This window comes from Rhinichthys klamathensis, unplaced genomic scaffold, assembly GCF_029890125.1.
Source record: "Rhinichthys klamathensis goyatoka isolate OS25496 unplaced genomic scaffold, OSU_Roscu_1.1 h1tg000011l_1, whole genome shotgun sequence".
Lineage (NCBI taxonomy): Eukaryota > Metazoa > Chordata > Actinopteri > Cypriniformes > Leuciscidae > Rhinichthys > Rhinichthys klamathensis.
Window position 1 is genome coordinate 691,791 of NW_026606564.1, and position 26,906 is coordinate 718,696.

General features: G+C 39.2%; 1 protein-coding gene across 2 annotated transcripts in view; it reads left to right on the top strand.

Annotated features, from left to right (window-relative positions):
* The first annotated feature begins 4,177 nt into the window (after positions 1-4,177).
* Positions 4,178-26,906, top strand: part of prkag2b (protein kinase, AMP-activated, gamma 2 non-catalytic subunit b) — a 40,996-nt gene continuing 18,267 nt past the window's right edge. Inside the window, exons 1-3 of one of the 2 annotated variants that reach the window (XR_008808188.1) lie at positions 4,178-4,529; positions 10,882-10,953; positions 12,789-13,035. Coding sequence is in view for 1 of the 2 variants with exons in the window: in XM_056263048.1 (XP_056119023.1) it covers positions 4,443-4,529; positions 10,882-10,953; positions 12,789-13,035 (406 nt within the window). In the remaining variant the exon portion in view is untranslated. The remainder of the gene's footprint in view (positions 4,530-10,881; positions 10,954-12,788; positions 13,036-26,906) is intronic. The other variant, XM_056263048.1, reaches the window with a different exon arrangement.

Genomic DNA, 26,906 nt, shown 5'->3' on the forward strand with positions numbered 1-26,906 from the left:
CGCTTTGTTTTGTTCCCGGCACTTCTCCTGAATCTGCCTCAGGACAAACACCATGTCTGTGGTTCCCCGGTTGGCTCTGAAGCCACACTGTGTCCCTGAAGGTGATCTTCTGCTATAGTGGGTACCAGTTGATTCAGCAGTACCCTTGCGAGGATTTTGCCGGCGACAGACAGAAGTGTAATGCCACGATAATTGGAACAGTCTGACTTCTCCCCTTTGTTCTTGTACAGAGTGATGATGACTGCATCACAGAGGTCTTGAGGTAGTTTTCCCTGCTCCCAACAGCAGACGAAGAATTCATGGAGTTTGGTGTGCACTGCAGTGCTGGGCCTCCGTTCTTCCATACTTCAGGAGGGATGGCATCAACTCCTGCATCCCACAAACAACCAGTGAAAACTGAGTGGAAAAGCTGCAGGAGTTGATGCCATCCCTCCTGAAGTGTGGAAGGACGGAGGCCCAACAGCAGACGAAGAATTCATGGAGTTTGGTGTGCACTGCAGTGCTGGGCCTCCGTTCTTCCATACTTCAGAAGGGATGCCATCAACTCCTGCAGCTTTTCCACTCAGTTTTCACTGGTTGTTTGTGGGATGCAGTCAATCGCTGGTTCTTGGACTGAGCAGCTAGCATTGAAAAGGGTGTAGAAGTGTTCAGACCAGCGGTTAAGGATAGAATCCTTTTCAGTGAGCAGTTATTTTCCGTCTGCACTCCGCAGGGGGCTCAGGATTTGGTACGAGGGATCATATACCATGTATAGAGCTTCGTAGAATCCCCTGTAGTCACCAGTATTAGTGCAAAGCTGAGTTCTTACTGCGAGGTTGGTCCACCACTCGTTCTGAATCTCTCGAAACTTAAGCTGGAGGGTGCTGCATTCCAGGTGGAAGGCTGCTTTTTTATGCGGGCAGGACGGTTGGGCCTTGTGTGCTGATCTCTTCTTTGACAGCAGCTTCTGGACTTCTAAGTTGTTCTCATCGAACCAATACCTGTTTTGCTTCGTGGAGAACTTGAGGGTATCTTCAGATGTTTGCAGAAAAACAATTTTGATGCGGTCCCAGAGCACTTCTGGGGCCGGAGGCGAGTCGGCTAGGCAGATGGGTTCCTAACTAGCATTTTCGGGGAAAATAAAATCCTCTCCGGGTCAAAATGACCCGAACACAATGTAGGGGTTTCAGGTATGACAAATTATATTCATTTAAAACTCAAATCTACACTTGATGATGTTGCATGGCTTTCCTGAAAGAGAACACTACGTAGGGAGGGACCCTGTGAATCAGAACATGACTTGCGTTTATGAATAGGATTGAGAGAGAGAGAGGGGGGAAGAGTGGAAACTTGAGCCTGTTGACACTCAATTTTACACGACTGGCTGCAGAATATCAAATGAACTACACATCAACACAGCCACGGTGCTCTGAAGGGCAATATTACATAATGATGAACTAGAAGAAATTATCACTCTGTGGGATATAGACATAAGAGTCATTGTCCAAATGCACTAAATTCAGTTTGCTCTACATTTGGATCCATAATGAAGATCGAATCGACTGATCAATCTAGCATATCCTCAGACACATGAAAACAATGCAGGAATGTAATAATTATCAAACTGATTTTAGCACCGAAAGTGTGAAGTGATGTTTTAAAGCAATTTTTGTGTTGCAAATCTAAACAATCCCTTCAACTCACAATACTGTATCTGCTTCCAAGTATTAAACCTGGCAGAGAATCCATAATGACACAGGAGTCATTAGGTCTGTTGATTGCTCTACAGAGTCCTATTACAGCCAAGCTATATGAGTCCATTTTGCAGTACCAGCTGCACCCCATATTCAAACTCTGCTCCATGATGATGATCCCGTATTCCAGGATGATAATGTCTTCACACACACTGCTACACAAATACAAATGCCAGGACGAAATCAGACACCTCCGAAGGCCTCCCGAATCACCAGATCTAAACATTAATAAATCTGAGGAAGCGCTGAGCAGATGTCCAGCCTCTCTGTAGCTATTCAAATGCAATATTTTTAAGTTTATGTAAAACACTAAAAGCAACGAGTGTTTTACTGCAAAATTGCCTTTTAATGTTGTTATTATGCATGTAGACTCCATAGATCTATAAAACTACTACTTAGTGTCACCACAAAACAAATTAAGTTAACATAATCTAATAATATCATGTTTACCATTCAAGTAAACAAACAAAAAAAAAACTTTAGTTTAGTTTTATGAAGAAATCTCTTTGATACAGTGGCCCCAAAAAGTATTAGGCTGTTTAAGTCTTTAAAATCCATGATTTTTTTTCATTCCCTGATTGATTTTTTGGTGTTTCACAAAAGAAAATGTGTTAGGTAGATCATGAAACAAAATATATCCTGAGTGATGTATAATTTGATTGCAAAATAAGCCAATTTTAGGGTCTCTGTAAGAATAAGTGCTCCCATCAAATAGCTTTTACATGTACTAAGACCACTCATATTTTAGCTAAGAAAGGGAAGTGGAATGTGGGTAATATGTTGTTTGCACACATTCAATACTGAATAAAGTTGTTGATTTAGGGTACAATACAGTAGCGCCCCCTAAAGACTGTATTATGCAACTCCACTGACTGTTCTATAAAACTTTGAACTACAGACATTGTTCATATTTGAAGACCAGATTTGGTATCTATTAATTAAGCCTAAAATTGACGTTGCCATCGCTAATAGGGTAAGTAGACCATGTGAACTACTTTGTCACAACTACTTGCACAACATAAATCAAATACATTTAATAACAAGCGCTTATTTAATTTTCTCCTATAATCTTTGCCTTGACATGATAAGTAAGACTGGTTTATGGATATGGGTCTTGCTAGAGAATCATTTGGTTTCAGTCAGGCTTCAGTTCTACTAAACTATGGCAACATTTAACATTTAATCCTTAAAATGTACTATCTATTTCCATGCTATTACTTATTTTGTAGACACTAGTGTAGGCTACTTTTTTTTTTTTTTTTTTTTTTTTTTTTTTTTTTTGAAGCTATTATTTCTGGTGCTCCTGATGGCCAGTACATGCCTGATAATGTATCTAATAAATAAGTACCAATTTAATAGGCACTATCTAATGAATAAGTAGGCTGCCTACTAGCTAGTGTCTATTTAATAGGTAGCCTGCTACTAGTATCTAATCAATGAGTACCAGTAGCCTATCTAATAATTAAGAACTAATAAGTAGGGAGTATCTTTTAAAAAGGTAGCCTACATGCACCTAAAGAATAAGCACTAATAGCTATAAGTAGCCTACTAGTAGGGAATAGATGTTATCTAAAAAAAATAAGTACTATAGTAGCTTGAAAATAAAGTACGTTTTAAGGATTAAATGTTAAAACAGCTTGCCATAACTAAACAGCCTGCTTGCAGATAGCACATGTACGTCTGCAAGATGTCTGTTAAAGATCACTTCGTCTGGAAAGCATCTGCTGTTTACTAACATCTAAGACATCTTGATGTCAGTTTTACATTCATTCTAAATCATAAACATCTTAAAAACCTCTTCTAAACGTCTATTTGACATCTGACAGAAAACGTCCTATAGACGGATTGCAGATGAGCAAACACGTCTTCCAGATTCAAACAAGCACATCAAATAGGCTAAACGTCTCCGTGATGTTACGTGTGCTATCAATCCTGTCTACACAACCATTGAGGGCAATACAATAGAAGTTAATGGTCAGTGTCACCAAAACTATAGGCTATTGTTACCATACCAACAATCTTCAAAATATCTAATAAAGTCATACAGGTTCGAAGCGACATGGGTGAGCCGAAATTATGACAGATTTTTCATTTTTGGTGAACAAACTCTTTAAGAACGATTGGGTGTGCGACAGCGACCAGACAACGTTTTTCTTTCCTTTATTTTGGTTCTTTATAATATAGGCTAGGCGGCCTAATATAAAAATAGGCACATACGCTTGAATTAATACGGGTGGTCTTTGTAAATATTTAATAATTGTGTCATGACTGTAGCTATTTGAATGAATAGATGAAAGTGACTCTCATTGGAACTCCGTCAGCTGACACTTTCACACTCGCTCAGGCAGATGAACTTCTGTCTAACTGAGGTAAATAAAACTCTCTTTGTAACAGTGTATTATTCTACTACGACTTTACAGCACTTCACCATGCAGTGGAAGGGTGTGCGCAGCTCCGGGCGAATCGCCTGCTCGATGCGGGAATCGAACCCATGACAGAAGCGGAGTTGAATGCGGATGTCCTCCACGGCGCGCTGACACTGATAACGAACTGGAGTGTCGGGATGTGCTCGTTTTAAGTCAGACGAGCTTCTGCTAAATCTCCACATTACGGACGACGACTTGGGCTAATCGGTAAACTGGAGTGAATCAATTCGCGAGTGGAGCGTGTCCCCCTTCATATTAAGAGAAGAATTATAACTGCAGAAAAATGGGAAGTACAGTGATGGACTCCAAGAAAAAGGATTGTACTAAGAAATCCTCAAAGAAAAAGCGATCTCTGCACCTAAACATGCCAGTGAGTTTTTTTTTCCGCATGTACCTTGCTTCGACAATTCCGCGTGAGTGTTGCGTAGGCGCCTGGAACTGTCTTTAAAGTAGGCTAACTGTTACACTATGTGATCTCATTGTTCACATTTAAACGTTCTGATGCAATTTTGGAATGCTAGATGTTTTATTTTCAGAACGTCTTAATGTTACATGTTGTCATGTAATAAGTTATTGCAATTTTAAGCTAACATTTCAGTCGATGTGTTTTGAGTTTCTTTATTACTCCTGCGCTATTTATCTAATTACAATCGTGCGATATATATATTTTAGTATGAAATCAGTTCTGCTTGAGCTATTCAGAGCTGTCAAAACATGAGTTGCAAGGAACCTCCCCCGCCCCGATGCGAACGCGTGTTGCAAACATGAAAGCGTGTGTTGAACAGGCCTACGTTTGTTTGCGTACGACAACAAAACAGAGCGCACGCGCTAGTGTATTGCTAACGTTTTCAAGAGTATTGGCCGAAATACGCTTGAAATATTACTGTACATGGTATGGTTGCTGTTCCATGAGCCTGGCTGTTTAGAAAGCTGAAAGAGGAAGTGAGGAGGGAAACAGCTGTAAGAGAGTCGTGACTCATCATAGCGTTACATGCAGAAAATCTCTCTCTCTCTCTCTCTCTCTCTCTCTCTCTCTCTCTCTCTCTCTCTCTCTCTCTCTCTCTCTCTCTCTAATTCACATCGCGAAGGCCAGGTCTGTATATTATTCCTTTATGGAATGCCATTCAATGCCATCTACTCAAACCGAAGATAAGGGAAAATTATGATATTCTGTCTTTCTTGGAGATATTAAGTAAGTTCAGTACTGAAGCCATGGCACCTTGCGTTCTTTGTCCAAGTGATTTCCCATAGCATGCTTTGTATGCAACATCATCTATTGCTTATAGCTGACAATAGGCGAATATTTTCAGGCACCATGCTGCTAAGAAATTGTTTCAATCTTTATTTACTGCCCCTCATGGTCCATATATGATTATTTTTCACAGTGGAACATTAAAATACATTTTAAAGAATATTCACACAGCTCTTTTCCAAGATTTTTCTTAGTGATTAGTGGAATCCAGCTAAAAAAAACCACTGTTTGAATAAGTAGGCCTATGTTATGCTTGGTCATGACGCATGAGAGAATCAATGGCCTTTTGGCTTCAATGATGTCAAACCTGTAATGCTGACGCACCGTTTTTGAACTGAATTCAAACACAAATGAAAGATTCAACAGAGAGAATACTGTTAGTGTCTTATGTCATTTCTTTCTGTTCCTTGCACAAAGCTGTAGTATAGCTACAGAAGCTTAAGGATATAATACAGAAGTTCTAAGGACTATTTTTATGGGCATTTTATTGGACCTAATAGCAGTGAACTTTTGATAATGACAAAGAGCTGTGTAAAAATTCCTCCCTTTAAAGTTGTGGTGAATCTGAAGTAGCGACAGATCTTTTCTTCCTTGTTGTGACGTATATCAGACAGAAAATTGTTGAGTGGATTTTAAGATGTGGATGTTGTTGTCAAAAGTGGAGGCAGATGATCCTCATTTTTAAAAATGAAACATGCACGTATGCATTTAAGAAATATAAAGGGTGAAATTCCATTTCATGATAACTTTAAGCTTATCCTTTTTTGTTTCACAGAATAAATTACAGTACACAGGTTTGGTACAACATACGCAGGAGTAAATATTGACTGAGGTGATTTCCGATAGATTAGCATGCTGATCATTTATTTTTCAAGAAACAACAAATTTGTTTATTATATATTCCTGTACCTGTACTGTAGCCTAAAGATCACTTCATGTTTGTATATCATGACAACTCCCTTTGGGAAAAACAAACTGTAGCTCTTTTGTTTGTTTGTTTGTTTGTTTTTACAATAATGACCACTGCTTTAAGATGTGGGATTTCCATTTATTCATCTGCCTCTATATTCATAACATCTCTGTCCATATGAGAGGTGTGTCCTGGCTCCGCTCATAAAGGACTCTCTGTTCAAATGCTGCAGTTTGGGAGGGGGCTGGAAAGTAAGAAATCTAAAATCTTGGCCTTAAGACAAAACCATAAAATCCCTGGCACCCGAATAAAAATATTAGTAACTATGCGCATTAATGAATAACCTTGGGTAGAACGCTTCAGACGTCTGGAATGTAATATTTTGGTATTGTCAGAGGCGTATTTTGACTATGATTGGTATGTAGCGTTTGGTAGATTGGTTCTGGTCATTGTCTGTGAAGACAAAATTCCTACCCGGTTGCTATGTTTATTTCTGGTACTTGTTAATACAACTTGGTGAGGATGGCAAGCAATAGGAACCATCTTTGCATCATGTCAAAAAATGGATTAGTAGAACAGTTCATCATTTGGTGCAATAGTGTTCTGCAATTTCAGTATATGTAAATATAATACACATCTTTCATAGATGACATGTTAAGCACTGCAGTAAAGGAAGTAGTTTATCAATGCAATGTCAGAAAGTGAAATTTAGGTACTTTAGCATAACAATATAGTTACAATAGCTTATCATTTTTATTTTAAAAATGTCTGTATGCATTAAGAGGTTTGGTCTGGACCTTATAAGAGTTGGTTAAACTAGTTGGACAGGAGTAGCAAGTATTGTGAACTGATAATGAATTGAATATTATATTGAGCATGTAAATGCGTCATCGTGTGCTTTCAATTCAACGTAGCCGTGGCAACTTTTGGCAAGTTGGAGGACCTGAGGTAAACAAAGGGTGTAGCATAACTCACTGCTGAGTCAAGGTTATTAACAGTGTTGGGGAAAGTTACTCTTAAAAGTAATCCATTACAATACCTAAAAAAACGAATTGCTTAATTACTTTTTATTAATGCTTTACGTCGCTTTTTCTCATCTGGGCTGGGCTTGCTTGTTTGGTTTTTTAATAACAAAACATATTTGAGAAATGGACATGCCCTTTCACACCAAAAGTTGAAATGAATAAGCCTCAGGCTGAAGGATTCAAATTCACGCCTGTACAGTAGAGGACGCAGCTCAAACAAACCTTTCAGATGTGCTGCCATTCTGGATCGCATGAAGAATAGGATGCAGGAGAAAAAAGTTCAACACTCAAGTAATAAAAACAAAAGAATGGAACACAAATGTGTTCATTTTTGCTAATTATTCTAGTTGAATTGTATCATAGAGGTCAGCAGCAAAGACATTGGTTAATAAAGTGAGATTAAATACATAAAGTATATTTGTGTTATTCAGCATATTTAATCATTGCTGGTTTGGGTGATATTCAGAGTTTGCATTTCACTGATTTATTCATTTTGAGGAATACATTTGTGCAAGTGAGATGAGTAAATGCATGCTTACATTTAGTCTAAAAGTACATGTTTACATAACACACGCACACACAACACCTCTGCATCTCACTCCTGATTTCTCTCAACCAGGGACGTGCACAGGGGGGTTGCTCAGGTTGCCCGGGCAACTGCCCATATGCCCTTCTCACTCAAGTTGCCCTTCCGAGAAAAAAATTAAATCGTACAATGGATGCAGAATTTCACGTAGGCCTAGATAAAAAAAAAAAATCGCAAAGCCTCATTCACTTCCATTCGGGCACCGAAAGTGAAAGTCAGTATGAAGGGCAAACGCTGCACGCGACCATAGACTGCACGCGACCGGCGTAGGGCCACGCAAATTACTTAAGCGCCTCCATCTCGTGTCATAGTCATAGCGCGCCGTCAAATGTGTAGCTACAACATCCACAACAAAATGAAGCGAAACTATCCTTCTGGTCACGAAAAGTGGAAGAAGAAAAAAACCATGAGAGTGAATTGCGGGAACAACAATCAGGTAAACTTGTGTTTTCTCCTCTCTAAGTTTGATGTCAGCAACGTTTGATGTTTTTCGGTCTTGCTAACCTAGCTGGGCAGGCAGTGCATCTCTTGCATCACTTTGTGGCTGACAAAAGTGAGAGTAAAATACAATTATTTATTACGTTTGATTTTGATAAACGACAAAGTGCAACGGTGTTTGTTTACTGCAGCTCGGAAAACATAACCGCGTCGCGTGTGTTATCGTGCGTTCATATGCGCGTTGCCGAAATGAAACTCGCATTTTTCAAGCAGAAATATGTGGAGACCAGACATACTGTACAATACATGCACGTGAATGATGGCACTCCCAATCAAAGTACACATTATACTTTTAAAACAAGACATTATTAAGGCTAGATTATCTAGTCTCAGTGTAGTTAAAAACTCTAAACAACTGCACTAATTATGCAAGATAGAAAGCAATGTATTGACAATTTGACATTGATTGACTATTGATTTATAGGCTATATTGAATTAAAAATGTTGATTAGCTGGACATACTGGTCAAAATGGATGCACATCCCTCAGTAAATAATAACCATAAATCAAGAATTGCTTCAACATGCATAATAAAAAATTAAAAAATCATACTGATGCCGAAAATGCCCAGGCTGTAGAAAGAACCAAAGTTAATCCCAAAAGCCAAAGCTCAGGGTTATAATTTATTATTTCTTCTTATTTATGTTTACGTTAATATTCACTTACTTAATAATATTCACTTATTATCTTAACATTCTATAGAAAATACTCTATTCAATAAATATTGTGTGTTTGAACCTCATTCTGTTCTATATTGTTGTACTTATTCTTTGACTGTTTTGTTTAAAGGAGGGAGGATTGTATGGGAGCGCTGAAGTGTCAGGTGTGACTGTGGCAATGGCAAATGGTTTACATAGCTCACGACATCACGGGTCAGGTAGAGGGCTCCTTAGCAGAATTTTGCTTAGGGCCCCAGGGAGGTCAGGATCGGCACTGGGTGTAGCAGTCGATTCTGTTCCTTACCGGAATTCCTGTTCCCTTTACGCAATCATACTACAAATCATGCGTAGTTGCCCAGATGAGCAAAAAGCACAATTGAATGTACGGGAAGCCAAAAGGTTAAAAAAGGATTGTATTTTTTCCGAAATCTAAGCGTTTTTTTATTTTTATTAGAAGCGAGTTTTTCCCCATCTGTCAATTCAATCCAGATTATTTATTTAAAAAAAATATAAAAAAAATTTATTAAAAAACAATAATATGAGGAACTCTTTTTCTCATGTGTATTTTGGTGACATTTAACATATTGTTAATAGCCTACATTTTGTATACTGTTTACAAAGTTGTATATCATAAATCTGTCATCTTTGACGTTTGCAATCTTTATAAATAATAATAAGACCATAATATGAGGCATTGCGTTTGGACATAAACACGATCAGATAAGGCAATTTGTATGGGCAAAATTCAACTGAATATATTCCTTCATATAGCCCGTGAGTTTTGGGGGTAGTGCCCTTTTTTCAGGTCAGAGCAACTGCCCCACAAAATTCCTGTGCACGTCCCTGCTCTCAACATGCGGACAGGAGAGCTGTCAGTCAATAAATGGGAAATCAAAGTAAGTTGTATTACTTATTTGAAAAAATAACTTTTGTAAATTTAAAAGTAATGCGTTACTTTAGTTACTTGAAAAAAGTAATCTTCTGTTACTCACGTTACTTGTAATACGTTACCCCCAACACTGGTTATTTCAGCCAAATACGTAGCTTAGTTAGTACTTTTATATACTATTGGGAATTTGAATGATTGTTGCTTTTTGTATGCAAAACTATTTGCATTTAGATTTTCTCAGTTTTCCGAGTTGCCTCACTTTTACTAAATCATTCTTGGTATGAATGCAGAACATATGTTAGTGCCATAATACATCTTTGTGTACATTGTTTGAAACGCATTGGGTCATTCTTTTGTGGAAGTGAAACATTTAAAAACCAATTGTGTTTGAGCTACGCTTTGTTCAGAGTCTACTCTTTTAAGAATGTTGAATAAGTGTTGAACAGTTGCCTAAAACATGTCTAAGCTTTGGCATGACCCCCCACAGTGAGTTTTTTTTCCCCAAGCCCAACAAAAAGGCATGGTGCCACAAAACCAACCAATGTTTGATCCTGTTCCCAGTCTGCCTTCATTGAATAAAAGATTAGAGTCCATTTTGTCTTTCTTTATGAGTATAAGAAATGCCAGGCAGAGCAATGTATGCTTGCCGAGCGTCTCACTTACATAGTGTTAAATCATATCTTATATGGCTGTTTATTCCTAATTTTGTACATTATTTAACATCATCTGCTTAATAATGAGGTTAACGATTGCAAAATCACATTGATTCTGTTAACCTTCAATGATTGTTTCTTCATTCGTTCACTATTTTCTAAAGTCATTGATTTAAAATACTTTTTTTTCTCTTTAAAAGACCATGTTTTGAGTCATTATCGTTAACTCTTATGTTTTGTCTTTTAACAGGATTTGAGCACATTTGCATCCTCTCTTATGGACGGAGAGACTGACAGATCAGATAAAGATGAAATACAAAAGGTAAAATACACAAAATGGCAATCTTTTACCAGTTTTTGTTCATGTAGAGCGTTCCAAATCATTAATTTCAGCATGCTGCCTAACTGGATAAAGCTGCTGTATGTGGAGAGTAGAGAGCAAAACTAGGTCTGGAACAGAGCCTTTGCATGTGCGATTTGAAGGAATTATATGTGGATTGTTACATGATGAGTTATATTACACATAAATAGTACTGACTTGTCCAAACGTGTACTTTGGTGGTAAAAAAAAAAAAAAAAAATTGTGCCGGTGTTGCCCACACTAGTTTTGTTGTTAGATTGACATAGACCGGTTGGCCTGAAACGTTAGGGAAACCTGCTCATGAATAAAAGGTGAGGCAAACTTTCTTTTCACATGCTGTTCTTTCAATTTCATACTCAACAATTGAAATGCTGTCTCTACGTCTACGGCTATGGATGATGATTTTGCACAGTAAGGGAAAAGAACTATTCCAGCACTTAAATGTGCCAGAATTACTAAGTGAAGTATATAAATGGCAGTATTTGTAATAGGTCAGAGTGAAATGGTCATGCACAAGTAGTTCTGCATTATTTAGCACCATATTACAGCTAACTCTTTATATATTTTTATATTTATTTACCTGGTTGATATAATACATGTCTAATTGTAAACTAACTGTGCCAAATATACAGTGTCTATAAAAAATGATTCACCCCGCCTTGGACGTTTTCACGTTTTATTATTTGAATTACAGCATCTAATATTTATATCTCACCCACTCAGAGCTAAGCTTGAAGGTGACGCCTACCCTTCCCCTTATAATCAAAGGCCAAGCAAAGCTGGGCCAATGAAAACAGCCTGTGAAGCAACCGCAGCCTAGTGAATGGGCACATTAGCAAATAAACAAAAAAGTGTTTGCCAAAGAGTTGAAGGTCAGTACTTTGAAATACTAACTATTTAGGGCACTAGACGCACTGCCGGCTTAACTTGAAACTGATTGTTCATTGTGCAATGAGGTTTGAGAAAACATGCTTGCTTTCAGGTTGCCTTTGTGTACTAAGATCAGCCACACAGAACAGCTAAACTTTGAAATAGTTAATATACTGATATTTGCATAGTTTTTTGTTTTGTTTTTACTCTCTTAATTCTCACAAAATTGTAAATGTATAAATACTGAAATGCAAATACCTTATATCATTTTTTGAGAATTAAGAAAGTAAAAACAAAACAAAAAAACTATATTAACTATTTCAAAGTTTAGCTGTTCTGTGTGGCTGATCTTAGTACACAAATTTATACTTTGGCAACTTAAGAAATATTTGCCAAAGTTGCCAAAGGATAGTTAATAAACTAATCTATAAGTAATAATAAGTCAGTACACTTAATATTACAAGATTGTTTTGAAGCCTTGAGGTAACTACACTATCCCTTCTCCAATTCTTGTTGAAAATATTTCTCCTTCAGCGTGTGTTGTGCAATGTTTTGGCTTTGTCTTGCTATTTTCAAGTAGTATGCTGATGTAGTGATATTCTCATCCTGTTTCACCCTGGTATCACATCAATGCATTGAAGTACTTGCACTTGCTTCAACTTCATGGCAAAGCTCTCTGTTCCTGCCTGATTCAAAAGTCTCAAACTTCAAAACTACTGGGCAGATACAGCTGACGTTTCAGGAGATTCCATGTCGATTGTCCGTTATTGAGCTGGAGATACCAGCTAGATAGATAGGTTATATACAAAATGAAGTGTGTATAGTGTATATTGCGTCATTTGGGACATAACTACAATCTATTTTCTCTTATAACTTCAAAAACTCTAAAAGTTAATTTAATGTAAATATTTGCTTTTGTCCCACAGGGTGACAGGAGTGACTCAGCTAGCCCATGTTTGAGGTCTCCTGCCAGTCAGCCCTGTACCCCAGTTTCAGCCCCCATTTTTCCCAGGACCAGTCCAGGATCTCCTAAAACCATCTTCCCACGTCCACTATCTTCTCACCTGGACTCACCTCCCAAATCTCCCCGCCGTCTCAGTTTAAGTGGTATCTTCCGCTCCTCGTCCAGCTCAGCCCCTGCCAGCATCAAGCTCTTCTCCAGATCTAGAAAAAGTGAGACACAAGTCTACTCATTTAATATTTTCAATTGATTTGAACCCATATTCTTTTCCATTATTAGAAAAAACTGCAAATTCCAGGCTTGGTGAATAATGAAACGGTTAATGCAGTATAATATCCAGGCCCTGTTTTTAGGTTGTTTTATTATTTAGCTGATGAACTTAGCTGTACCTGAGCCAATTATATTATATTAAATTATTCAAAATTATTGCACAGTCATATATTCTGTAGTCACTACCTTACAGTGGTTTTGTGTCTTAGCTGTTATGTATCTTGTGTATTGAGTAGGGATGGATTTTAAGATTCTGATTCCAAATCTGCTTATCGATTCCTATTCCTAATTTCGATTCCCAAAAAAAACCCGTAGATATCATTCACATATATTCTAAGTCTTATTGCAAAACATTTACTTGTGGCTAAATACTGTACCATGAACAAAAATCAACAGGCTAAAGAACACTTACACAAGGATTTAAAAATAGCAAAAACAACTAGCCTAACTAATATCAATTTCAAGCATTATTAAAGGCAAGTAAGCACTCAGTAATTAAAAGAGAACAAATAAACAAATAAGCTATTGCACAAATAAATACAATATACTGGTACACATGCGTTTTCTTTGTCAACTGTTTATGTTCACTTAAGACATAACCGACTGTGTTTACAAGCATATTTTGACATATTTTTGTGTATGTTTGTCCGTTCAAGTGCAAAAAGGGAAGAGAACTCAGTTCAGTATCGCGGACTATTCAGTATTAGAGGCGGCTTTCTGTGCGCACGTTTGTGTGTGCAGCACAGGAAACAGCACGCGGGTCGCTTGTGCCCAGATGGTTTAAAGTCATATTTAAATGCACACCAAGGAATCGATAATCGAAATTGTATTTTTATAACAAGTATCTGATTCCTGACCGATTTTCAATTCCCAACCCTAGTATTGACCAATCAGTATCCAGGACCAGAACTATCCATTTTATAAATACAAATTGTTATCTATTTTATTTATATTCTTTTTACCCTCATAAAACATATCAAATTATGGCCATCAGGAGTTGAAGCACTGTATGAAGTATTTAGGTCGCAAGTGAGAGTAAATGTATTCATGTAAATGATCTGATGCTCACTGCAGTCTCAGCTGTCTCTATGAGCATATCAAAGCATGCTGTAGATCAAGACCAAAACAGGTTACACTTTATTTCGATTGTCCACTTTAGACATTCTACTAATTTAGAGTAGTAAGTTCTAGTAACTTTGCAACTGCATGTCAACTTATTCTACTAACCTGAACCCTAACCTAACAGTCTACTAATACTCTAAACAGAGTTACGGTAGTTGACAATCATGTAGTTGACAAGTTACTTATAGTTAGTTGAATGTCTCAAGTGGACCATCAAAATAAAGTGTAACCCAAAAACAAAATCAGCATGGTAAGAATTCAAACAGCAACTTCCTCAGTAGTCGATTTTCTCTGTATACTGATCATAGACCTGTTTTGCATCTCTTCTTTTGTTATAATGGTTTTGGGCAAGCTGATCGTGCATCCGTGTCAATGGGGAATTTTAACAAGAGTTTGACTTCCTGTTAACCTGCTTTCAAAAACATCCGAACAGGAAGTGGTTAGATCATGATTTGGGTTTTCTAGCTTTTGATTTTTGAGCACATGCTATTAGGCCAAATTGTGCAAATTGAATATGCCCATTAAGCAGTTTCTTAGATAATAGATAACAGACATGGGCCCACATTACTGTTTCTCAAGTCAGAGTCATGTCGTGGCAAAAAGAAAGACATTACAAAGTGATAATTGAAGTGATAGGTATAGAACTATACCCCCAAATTAAAATGGTCATAATTTGCCCACCCTCATTTCTTTCTATACTTGACTTTCTTTCTGTGGAACACAAAAGATGATACTGTAAAAAAAAAAAGTTTTTTTGTTGTTGTTGAAAATCTGTTGGAAATGGAAAATGAAATTCAGTTGTTTGAACCCCAACATTCTTCAAAATATATTTTGTGTTCAGCAGAAGGAAGTCAGATTCTGAAAACCACAAAGGGGGAGTAAATGACAGAATTTTCAACCCAAACCTAACCCTAACTATTACTTTGAGAGTCTTACTTGTTTTTAACATTTATGTTAGTATCTTGCAGCTTTACGTAACTAATTTAAAGGATTAGTTCACCTCAAAATGAAAATTTCCTGATAATTTACTCACCCCAATGCCATCCAAGATGTTCATGTCTTTCTTTCTTCAGTGGAAAAGAAATTAAGTTTTTTGAGGAAAACATTTCAGGATTTTTCTCCACACAATGGACTTCGAGCGCACCCAACATGTTGAAGTCCAAATCAATGCAGTTTCAAAGGGCTTTGAAGTGCTTCAAACGGCTCTGCACGATCCCAGCTGAGGAATAGGGTCTTATCTAGCGAAACGATCGTTCATTTAAAAAAAATAAAAAAACATTTATATACTCTTTAACCACAATTGTTCGTCTTGTGCTGGTCTGCGACGCGCCAGGGATTACGTCATCACGTTGGAAACGTCACGCGTCACGTCATCCATTTAAGTTATTTGTCTGTGTACTCTGGTTCAAAAAGGCAGGGAAGGGCGAAAAATTCCATCTCATTTTCTCCCGTTTTCTAATCCAACTTCAAAATCGTCTGACATCTTTGTTTTATTTTATTATTATTCTTTCTTTTTTTTTAATTCGGGACGTTTCCAACGTGATGACGTAATCCCTGGCGCGTCGCAGACCAGCACAAGACGAACAATTGTGGTTAAAAAGTATATTTATGAATGTTTTTTTTGTTTTGTTTTTAAATGACTGATCGTTTCGCTAGATAAGACCCCATTCCTCAGCTGGGATCGTGCTGAGCCGTTTGAAGCACTTCAAAGCCCTTTGAAACTGCATTGATTTGGACTTTAAAAGACCCACTCCGATGAAAATAATGTTTTTCTAGGTGTTAACATGTTCTTGTGGCATTTTTCTGATGTTAGAGGACATACCTTGAGAAAAATAAGCTCAAAGTTGTATTTCTGAGTATTTCTACATTCAAATAGCTGTGTATCAGTAGCAGACGCTAAAATGCCGGCTAAAATAGACTGGAGTTGTGACGTAGTAACTCCATGGGCGTCTCCACACGCGACGTCTTGGAGTGAAATAATGATCGGTGATCGGTGATAACTTTGATTAACTTCGGATAATAATAATTAACGTGTATATAATACTGTTGTTGCCCCACCGGTATTGGGGGTGTAAGCTAGCGGGAGAGACAGAGCTCTCAGCAACGGGCAGGGGAGGGTCGTCTCCGTGCCAACGGCTCCGCCCACAACGCAGAGGCGAATTGCTAATGAGCTACTGCCGCTCTGCTGAAGCGAAGTCCCAGAAAACGGCACAGGTTTTGTGATTTTGGCTAAAAATGGCATAATCATAATTTAAAGACCACTGGGAATGTTTAAAAATATGTTTAAAAATGTCCGCTCAAAATATGATCGGAGTGGGACTTTAACATGTTGGTAGCGCTTGTTTTCCTCAAACTTAATTTCTTTTCCACTGAAGAAAGAAAGACATGAACATATTGGATGGCATTGGGGTGAGTAAATTATCAGGAAATTTTAATTTTGAAGTGAACTAATCCTTTAATTTATGTAACTAACATCTACAACACAAGTGGTTAGTCTTAAAGGTGCAATGTGTAAAAATTTGGAGTATCAATTAACAGAAATGCAATATGACATCCATAACTATGTTTTCAGAGGTGTATAAAGAACTTACTTAATAAACCGTAATGTTTTTATTACCTTAGAATGAGACATTTATTTCTACATAACCGCGGGCACCCACTTCTATGAAGGTCGACATATTGTGACGTCATGTTTCTACCTTAGTCGACAGCGAACAAACAGCGCTACAGAGCGCGTTCCGTCACTACCTTGAAAGAGAAGCAGCAGAAAGCTAGAAGCTAGCGATAAACACCGTGAGTAGTGACTTTTCCCTTGTCAGTGGTGTAAAATATGTAGTTGGATTGTTTCATGTAACTTAGTTCTTCTCCCTCGCTGTGTTATGGCTTTGCTATGTGGGGATAAATGTGCTGGTTACGTTCGTGAGACAGCTGATACTCTTGTCATTGACCGTAAAACAGTATGTTACAGGAATCACCAACCCGTCGTTCTTGGAGGCATTTTAAGTCGATCGCGAAGAGTTTTCAAAATCAGAGAAAAAAAGCCTATTGTGTGTAGTAAATGGTGTCTAGGGGATGCGGAGGCGCGCACGCACTGTTACAATCATGTCATTTTTGCCGCGCGCACCTTTGGGCTTATGCGGACGGGTCGAGTTTAAACAAGGCTTTACGCTTTAACCAGCTCAGCCACAGTAACAGCTCATATTAGCCAGCTAAACTTTTACTACCCTGTTAGAAAAAATATATTTGCATAGTTTCATGTGGTTCTTCTCCCTCGCTGTATTATGGGTTTGCTATGTGGGGAGAAATGTGCTGGTTACGTTCGTGAGACAATCAGCTGATTACTATTATTATATTATATATTAAGACCCTTGATCCTCACCTGACTATGGCTTTGTTAAGTTTATCCATGATGTGGTTTATAATGGACTGTGGTACAGTGACAATGTTACACACTCTTGGCTTACTCTGGCTATTCTCTGCTGTCTCAGACGACGATATGTTTGTCCCGTTTTAGCCACCGTAGCTTCTTCGAAAGGGAGGGGTGAGCAGTGGGCTGAGCCATTAGTGCAACTCGCAACCGAACCGCTAGATGTCGCTAAAAATCACACACTGCACCTTTAAATGCGCTGTAAGCGATTTTTGAGAAACAGTCAACAAATCAAATGCTTTAACATTAATAGTGTGGCAGAAAAAACACAGCACCTTCTCAGTCTGGTTTCAAGTGTTAGTTCCAAAAATCTGCTGACAGACTGTGCACAATGATTTTCTTAACCATGATATCTGTGTGTTGTTACTTGTTAATAAAAATAAAAATACCCTACTAAATCACTGATTATAGGTCTGTAATAGGGGATGTATTATGTGATGTGGTTTATGCCATTGATCTACTCTAGCATTCTCTTCTCTAAATTTGAAACATGAGCTAGTTATACTTGTATCAAATTAGATAGCCATATATCCATGAGCCAAGGACTGACAAATCTCCCTCTCTGTTTTTTTAAGGTTTTAGTTTGAGAATCCCCCCACAGCTCTAATAATGAAGAGGAATGACTGGATTGGTTTTTTTAATGATAGCTCTGCTTTCAGTTGCACTATTTAAAAGCTTTTATATTGCTGTACAATATCAGATCTCATCTCATTTTCAGTAATGATAACACTGAAGAAGTATGCAAGTTGCAACCGAAATGTTATGGTAAATACAATAGTATCTAATCTGTGTGCATCAAAGTGTTGTACAATTTCAAACGGTGTTTTTTAAGGTGCTTTATAAATAAACTTTGAAACTTTTATATAAATGTGATATTCTCATGGCAAGAGCCAATATTACATTTTCACATACTGTAAATACCTGTTCTTAAGAGTCTGAAGCATGTTTTCTCACAAACAAAATCACTGCGAGCAGTTGAGAATGTGAACTCATAAGCTGTTAATCAGAGCTGAAAAAAACAGACATAGCTGATCTTCAGAGATACTCCATTATCTCTAAACTGCAGCTATAATTTCTAGTTGAAATGTGTTCAAGACATAACAAGATTTTCTTAAGAAATATGGTGGTGAGTAAATTTACGCACTCAAAAAAAAGAGCAGTGAGTCATTCTACCCTGATAGTATGAAGAGGTTTGTTTGCATCTCAGTGAGAAGAATATTCCATAAACGTGTCCAGCGTTAGAGATGGGAGTGGGAAGACTGAGTGCCTGTTACTATGTTCCACACTGAATCTAAATGAATACACCTAAACAATTCTGGGTGCTGGCCATGTTTCCAAATTGTTCTTCAATAAGAGGACTCTTCTGAAGCCTGTTTCCTTTGCCTCAGGGTCACGGGAACGTCTCCATTGACAAAAAGCTTTTAGAGCAATTCTCAAATTGCAAGTTCAGTTTAAAGAGCTCTTTTTTATGGGCTCATGCTGATTGTTGTGGTGGCACATTATGAATACATGTCTTTGTGTACTTTATTTGAATAATATGAAACCTGAGCATTTACATCCTAATTCATCTGTTTGACCTCCTCCTCTTCTGTTAAATCATACAACAGTACATACTGCACTTATATATTGTAAGGGTGGTTTGCCTACAGTGGTTCACGCTGCAGGACTGCCAAATGACTAAAGAAATGTTATCAGCAAGATGGTAGAAAACTGTACATTGTACCACCCACTGCTACTTATACCAACGACGTAAATAAGCGCAGTTACAATAGCTAAATATGTGGGAGAGCTTTGCTATAGTGTGACGATATTGTATTGCAATAGGTAGCACTTCAAAGTCAATACCAAATCAAAACTAGTTAGCACATTATTTGTAATTAAAAGGGTTTAATGACAATACTTATGGTTACACTTAAAAAAGTTACAAAATAGCTGTATGAGATGTTAAAACTAATCGTACCCAGCATATATGTAAAATGTTACCTGAGGGATAGAAAGAGAGAGTGAGAGAGAAAGAAAGTGTACAGAGGAGGCAAAGAAAGAGTGCCCCAAGGAAGGGACCCAGAGGAAAAAAAGACCGGGAAAAATTAGAGACAGAGCAACTGTTACAATCTTCTTTTATCCCTTCCTTGACCATGTGACTGTAACCCAAATGTGAGACATTCAAAGTGACCAATCAGATAAGCTTCCCACACCGTACTAAAGGTGTGACAATTAGACCCCGATGTACACACATTTGTGTGGCAGGCCTTGATCTGTGTCTCTAGGAATTCCAAATTACTAGGGGTGTGCAAAGCAGCCGGTATTTGTATCTGTATTTGTATTTGTTGAGGGGGGAAAAGTATTCGTATTTGTATTCGTATTCGAGTAAAATTCAAAATAGGCCTAAAAATCTAGCTTTCATAACGCATACACGCAAGGTCTCTCGCTCTCTCCCTCTCTCTTCCGTGCGCGTGCTACACGGTTTGGAGCACAGTATGTTCTCTCTCGCATGCGCGTTAGATTCCGGGAGATTTGAACTAATTTTAGGGAGCCGCTATCAATAGAGACTTGGGATGTCTGCGTACCATATAACTCCCACAAGTGCATACAATTCGACACAACTACACAAGCATTTTTTAACCTTTTTAACCGAACGTTAACATTACTCTGTCAACAGCCTATTGTCTAAATTACCGAGCTAACAGAGCTACGTAAACAGAGCGATCATGAGAGCATCCGACTGCAGACGTCAATAATGCAGCGTAATGGAATAATCTCCCGTTTAAACTCCGCTTCCCGAAAGTTATAAACTGCCTCCGGAACCCAGTTAAGGTACAAAAATCTATTCAACAAAAATAGTGATGCAGTTAAGTGTTTTTTCGCTCAGCCGAGCCCTCTCTGTTGCTGTGTGGAGCAGCCTGTGTCAGTCACCTCTTCCTGAACGTCACTCACTCACTCTAAAGGCCAATTTATACTTCTGCGTCGGGTGCGCGCAGTAGGTACGGCGTAGCATACGCACAGACGCGTACCATACGCCGTACCCTTCGCCGTAACCTGACGCGCACCTCCTCAAAAATGTAACTACACGTCGCGACGACGCGGACCGCAAGATCTGTGATTGGTCGGCTTGGTAGCATCGCGTTTCCTCCTATGCATTTCCGGCGTGTTCTTCTGCACCGCCCGCCATTTTTAAATTCTAAGTACAGCGAAACTGTTAAAAAAAACTAAAAATTTACCTTTTCCACCTCGATAAGCTCCAACTCCAACATGATCTGCTCTCTTTCAGTCGCCATTGCTTGTAGTAACCTAAACTCAAAACAGCCGCGAGGAATCTTCTTCTTCTTGCCGCGAGGAATCTAAACACAGTGGAACATTAAAACCCTCCGCCGCCAACTAGCGTTTCGGCGCTGTACTGCAGAGCAACGCAGACCTAAACGCAGAAGTATAAATGCTCATGACGGCGTCGCCTACGTGCGTAGCCCACGCCGTACACTACGGCGTACACTCGACGCAGAAGTATAAATTGGCCTTAAAGGCCAATTTATACTTCTGCGTCGGGTGCGCGCAGTAGGTACGGCGTAGCATACGCACAGACGCGTACCATACGCCGTACCCTTCGCCGTAACCTGACGCGCACCTCCTCAAAAATGTAACTACACGTCGCGACGACGCGGACCGCAAGATCTGTGATTGGTCGGCTTGGTAGCATCGCGTTTCCTTCTATGCATTTCCGGCGTGTTCTTCTGCACCGCCCGCCATTTTTAAATTCTAAGTACAGCGAAACTGTTAAAAAAACTAAAAATTTACCTTTTCCACCTCTATAAGCTCCAACTCCAACATGATCTGCTCTCTTTCAGTCGGCATTGCTTGTAGTAACCTAAACTCAAAACAGCCGCGAGGAATCTTCTTCTTCTTGCCGCGAGGAATCTAAACACAGTGGAACATTAAAACCCTCCGCCGCCAACTAGCGTTTCGGCGCTGTACTGCAGAGCAACGCAGACCTAAACGCAGAAGTATAAATGCTCATGACGGCGTTGCCTACGTGCGTAGCCTACGCCGTACACTACGGCGTACACTCGACGCAGAAGTATAAATTGGCCTTAACTCACTCATCTGTGCATGCACTGCGGTCTCGTGAGGAAACGCAGCTTTTTGATATAAAGTTTTTCTTGTTCCCGAATACAAATATTTTTTCAAGTATTTGTTCGAAATAACTATTCGTAAAAAACACGTTATTTGTACCTTTCCGAATACCGTATTCGGGTTCGGCTCCACCCCTACAAATTACCCTTATGGTAAGAAAGAGGGGGTTCAAACATTAAAGCAAATGTCTTTGTTCATTTCCAAATCTCTTTGATTATTTTCAACCCTACAATATGATATGGTAAATAAATTCATTCTGACCTGCACTCGCCCTAGGCCCTGTTTACACCTGGCATTAAAAAGCTTTATCATCAATCTGATCACAAGTGGACAATGCTAAATAATACATGTGTAAACGGGGTCTAAAATGAGCTTTGAGCTTGTCCACTTTCCACCACTTCCAGGGGTAGTCGAAAATGCATTCGACCAGATTGCTTTGGTAGTGTAAACGCTCATGTGGTCGATGTTTGAACAGCCACAAAAGACCATCTACTCTCCGTACTGACCTGATGCGTAAAAATTATGGGAAGCACGCTAACCAGATGGGTTTTAAACTCTGCTGGCTGAAGAACTAAGTTTGGTTTGAAGAGGAAAAACTGACCAAGCACAATGTTCTCTTACCATTCCTGATTTCTAACACTCACAGCGTTTGGTCTTGCGGCTGTCAGAGCAGAAACTGAAGCTGCTGCTCTCCGTATGTTTTTCTGGCGTCTCCGGTCGCGTTTATATGTCAATTGTGTGAGCTTATTTCATCCATTAGATCAAAATATCTGAAAAAGCTCACACATTTCCCTGCCCATAGACCCTCCCCTGGAAGAAATCAGGACAGAAGTGGTTAAAAGTAGACAAAAAAGAAGGATTAAAACACCAGGTGTAAACGGGAATGTGTCTCCCTCGTCTACTTATGATCCGATCGACCAAAACGCATTTTAATACCAGGTGTAAACTAGGCCTTAGACTCACAACAAGGCCTCAAACGTGTCAGCTATCTCCTTTACTTCCCAGCAGGAGGCACTGTGAGTCAAACATTCATCATTTATCATATATCACAGTTTGAGGAGTTAGATGATAATTCATACTTCAAAGTACTTAGGTTATGTAGTTGCTTTTTCCCCTGACGTACATCACTCCTTACGAGTAAGAGAGCATTGCAGCTTTGATTGAACACAGTTGTGTTCAATTATAGTGAGTCAGACATTGATCTTTTACACATGACCACTGAATCTTTCAGTTTCACTCTGAACATGTTTAGAAGGCTTTATTCTCTTTATTGGACTGAAGCGTTCTGTGGCAGGGTGTAAACACCAGGAATCACATGAGTTGCAGGCTCACAAAGACACAGAGCTCTCAGGATCAGCACTTTTTTAAGGTCACTGCTGTAACGGTTCTATATTATTGTCTGCCCTGGAAGAGAAGGCAGTACTGAACAATCAGGAAGAGATGGGATTTTAAACTGCAGAAGTAAAACTATTGGATGGAGATCACAAACAGCTGTTCAGTTGCTCTCGTTAATATTAAAGGGTTAATTCACCCAAAAATGTTGTCATCATTTATTCACCCTCATGTCGTTCCAAACCCGAAACACAATTGAAGATATTTTAAAGGGGTCATATAATGCCATTTTTGTACAAGTTAATATGAATCTTTAGGGTCTAAATGAAAACTTTGTAGAATACTTTTATTAAAAATTCTCATTAGTATTGTAAGAAAACACTAATTTTACCTGGTCAAAATCAGCTCTGTTTTCAGCGCGCCGTTTCAGTGCATATGCCTTTAAATGATAATGAGCTTCGCTCACTCCGCCCCTCTGTTCTGCTGGCGTTTCGACACAACGCACGTGGAGTGTTGCCTTGACAACAGTTGAGGGTATATTTTGGAGAGAGAATGGCAGCGGGAGTCTCTGAGGACACATCTGTGCAACCGTATCAGTTTGAACCGGAGTCGGACCCGGAACAAGATGACGGCCGCAAAGAAGTTCGACAATTAAGGCTCGAAGTCGAACAGGACGTTTCTGAATGGTTGGTTAACGTAATTTCACTTTGATCTATCTTTGTATGTACTGGCAGGGTAGAGATACGAACGCTGTGTGTTTACTGATGTATAGGTTAGTTTGTTGACAGATTAATGTTACAGTTAATGGTCATGAACAACTTTTTTTGCGAGATTTGCAAAGATTAATATAAAGGTTAATAAAACTTTACACTCACTTCTTCTGGAGGTGCAGCAGGGACATGAATAGGTGGTACCGATTCATTTTTCATGAGCAGCTTCTTAGCAAAACCAGCTTTATACTGACCCTCGTTTATAAAGCAGTCTGGTGAGAAATGACTCGCGCAAACATGAAAGCATTGACGTTGATCGTGGGGAATATTCCCTTCGAAAACAAAACTCAGCCACTGTGTCTTCAGCGGTTCGGATTTAGGAACATCGAAATGACTGCTGTGTTCGTTATTACACCCAAGAACAGAACACCACAATCGCTTAGACGCCATTCTGCTCCGGCGTATCAACAATGGCGGACTATGATGACAGCTCGCTCAGGGCGGGTCTGTGTTGAAACGCTGCTGTCAATCAACAATCGTGGGAGGGGCGTCCGACCGTGTGACGTCACACGGTCGAACGGCTCGATTTGAGGCAGAGGAAAACATATAAGGAGATTAAAACAAAAACACTGGATGGATTTTTATCATAATAGGATGGTTGGGTACAGGCACTGCCAACAGACATTTCAGGACAATCAACTTGAAAAAGTGCATGACCCCTTTAATGAAATCTTACAGCTTTCTATCCCTCCATTGACAGTTTACACAACTACCACTTTGATGCATAAAGATATCGTAAAACTAATTCATAATTGAGTGGTTCAGTCAAAAATTTCTGAAAGAGACATGATTGCTTTATATAATGAACAGATTAAATTTAGGCTTTTATTTCGCATATAAACATTCATCAATTTGCACATCAGTTATGGTAAACGGAAACTCAGGCATGTTGGCTTGACGTGCGAGAACCAATGTGGTTCATTCTCGTGTTACGCAGCACGTTTGAGCTTCTGCAAGAACCAATGAGGTTCATTCTCGTGTTACGCAGCACGTTTGAGCTTCTGCAAGAACCAATGAGGTTCATTCTCATGTTACGCAGCACGTTTGAGCTTCTGCAAGAACCAATGAGGTTCATTCTCGTGTTACGCAGCACGTTTGAGCTTCTGCAAGAACCAATGAGGTTCATTCTCGTGTTACGCAGCACGTTTGAGCTTCTGCAAGAACCAATGAGGTTCATTCTCGTTACGTAGCAAATTTGAGCTTCCGCAAGAACCAATGAGGTTCATTCTCGTGTTACGCAGCACGTTTGAGCTTCTGCAAGAACCAATGAGGTTCATTCTCGTGTTACGCAGCACGTTTGAGCTTCTGCAAGAACCAATGAGGTTAATTCTCGTGTTACGCAGCACGTTTGAGTTTCTGCAAGAACCAATGAGGTTCATTCTCGTGTTACGCAGCACGTTTGAGCTTCAGCAAGAACCAATGAGGTTCATTCTCGTGTTACGCAGCACGTTTGAGCTTCAGCAAGAACCAATGAGGTTAATTCTCGTGTTATACAGCACGTTTGAGCTTCAGCAAGAACCAATGAGGTTCATTCTCGTGTTACGCAGCACGTTTGAGCTTCAGCAAGAACCAATGAGGTTCATTCTCGTGTTACGCAGCACGTTTGAGCTTCTGCAAGAACCAATGAGGTTCATTCTCATGTTACGCAGCACGTTTGAGCTTCAGCAAGAACCAATGAGGTTCATTCTCGTGTTACGCAGCACGTTTGAGCTTCTGCAAGAACCAATGAGGTTCATTCTCGAGTTACGCGGCACGTTTGAGCTTCTGCAAGAACCAATGAGGTTCATTCTCATGTTACGCAGCACGTTTGAGCGTCTGCAAGAACCAATGAGGTTCATTCTCGTGTTACGCAGCACGTTTGAGCGTCTGCAAGAACCAATGAGGTTCATTCTCGTGTTACGCAGCACGTTTGAGCTTCTGCAAGAACCAATGAGATTCATTCTCATGTTACGCAGCACGTTTGAGCTTCTGCACGAACCAATGAGGTTCATTCTCGTGTTACGCAGCACGTTTGAGCTTCTGCAAGAACCAATGAGGTTCATTCTCGTGTTACGCAGCACGTTTGAGCTTCTGCAAGAACCAATGAGATTCATTCTCGTGTTACGCAGCACGTTTGAGCGTCTGCAAGAACCAATGAGGTTCATTCTCGTGTTACGCAGCACCTTTGAGCTTCTGCAAGAACCAATGAGATTCATTCTCGTGTTACGCAGCACTTTTGAGCTTCCCTCAATAACCAATGAGGTTCATTCTCGTGTTACGCAGCACGTTTGAGCTTCTGCAAGAACCAATGAGGTTCATTCTCATGTTACGTAGCAAATTTGAGCTTCCGCAAGAACCAATGAGGTTTGTTCTCACGCTCTGTTCATCATATAAAGTGATCGTGTCTCTTCAGCAAATTTGGACTAAAGCACTTGATTCATATGGATTCGTTTTACAGTCTCTATATTAACTTTTTGAAGCATCAAAATATTATTTTTATTAATAATAATAATAATAGCCTATATATATATATATATATATATATATATACATTATATTCCAATGTTTACTGTAGTAATTAAATTTAAGAATTTTATTTAAGGGGAAGTAAAATGGCATAGCATAACTGAAAGTTTTAGAAATAGGAATATCAGAAGGAAAGTGGGAGGGCGACACAAAGACCAAAAAAACAAAAACATTTGCAGAGTAAAATAAATTTTGTATCTGTATGCAAATTCAGTGGCCAAGCAAAAAGGGCAACATCGTGTGGAGGACTGGACCAATAGTGTGGCTAGCTTGTGTTGCCTGGTCTCCTTTTACAGCTTCCTGCCATGTATGCTATTTTAAAGACACACAGCTGCACCTGACAATTTCCTGCAGAGAGGGCAGGACTGCACGCTCCACAAACAGAGAGTGAGAGAGAGGGAGGAGAAGAGAAAAGGCGAGAGGAGAGAGAGAGAGAGAGCAGACAGATGAGTGAAGAGAGGCATCACTTCTGAGACAATCTGCGGCACTGGGGGTCCTAAGCAAGTCTGCCTTTCATCAGCAGGGTCTGCTC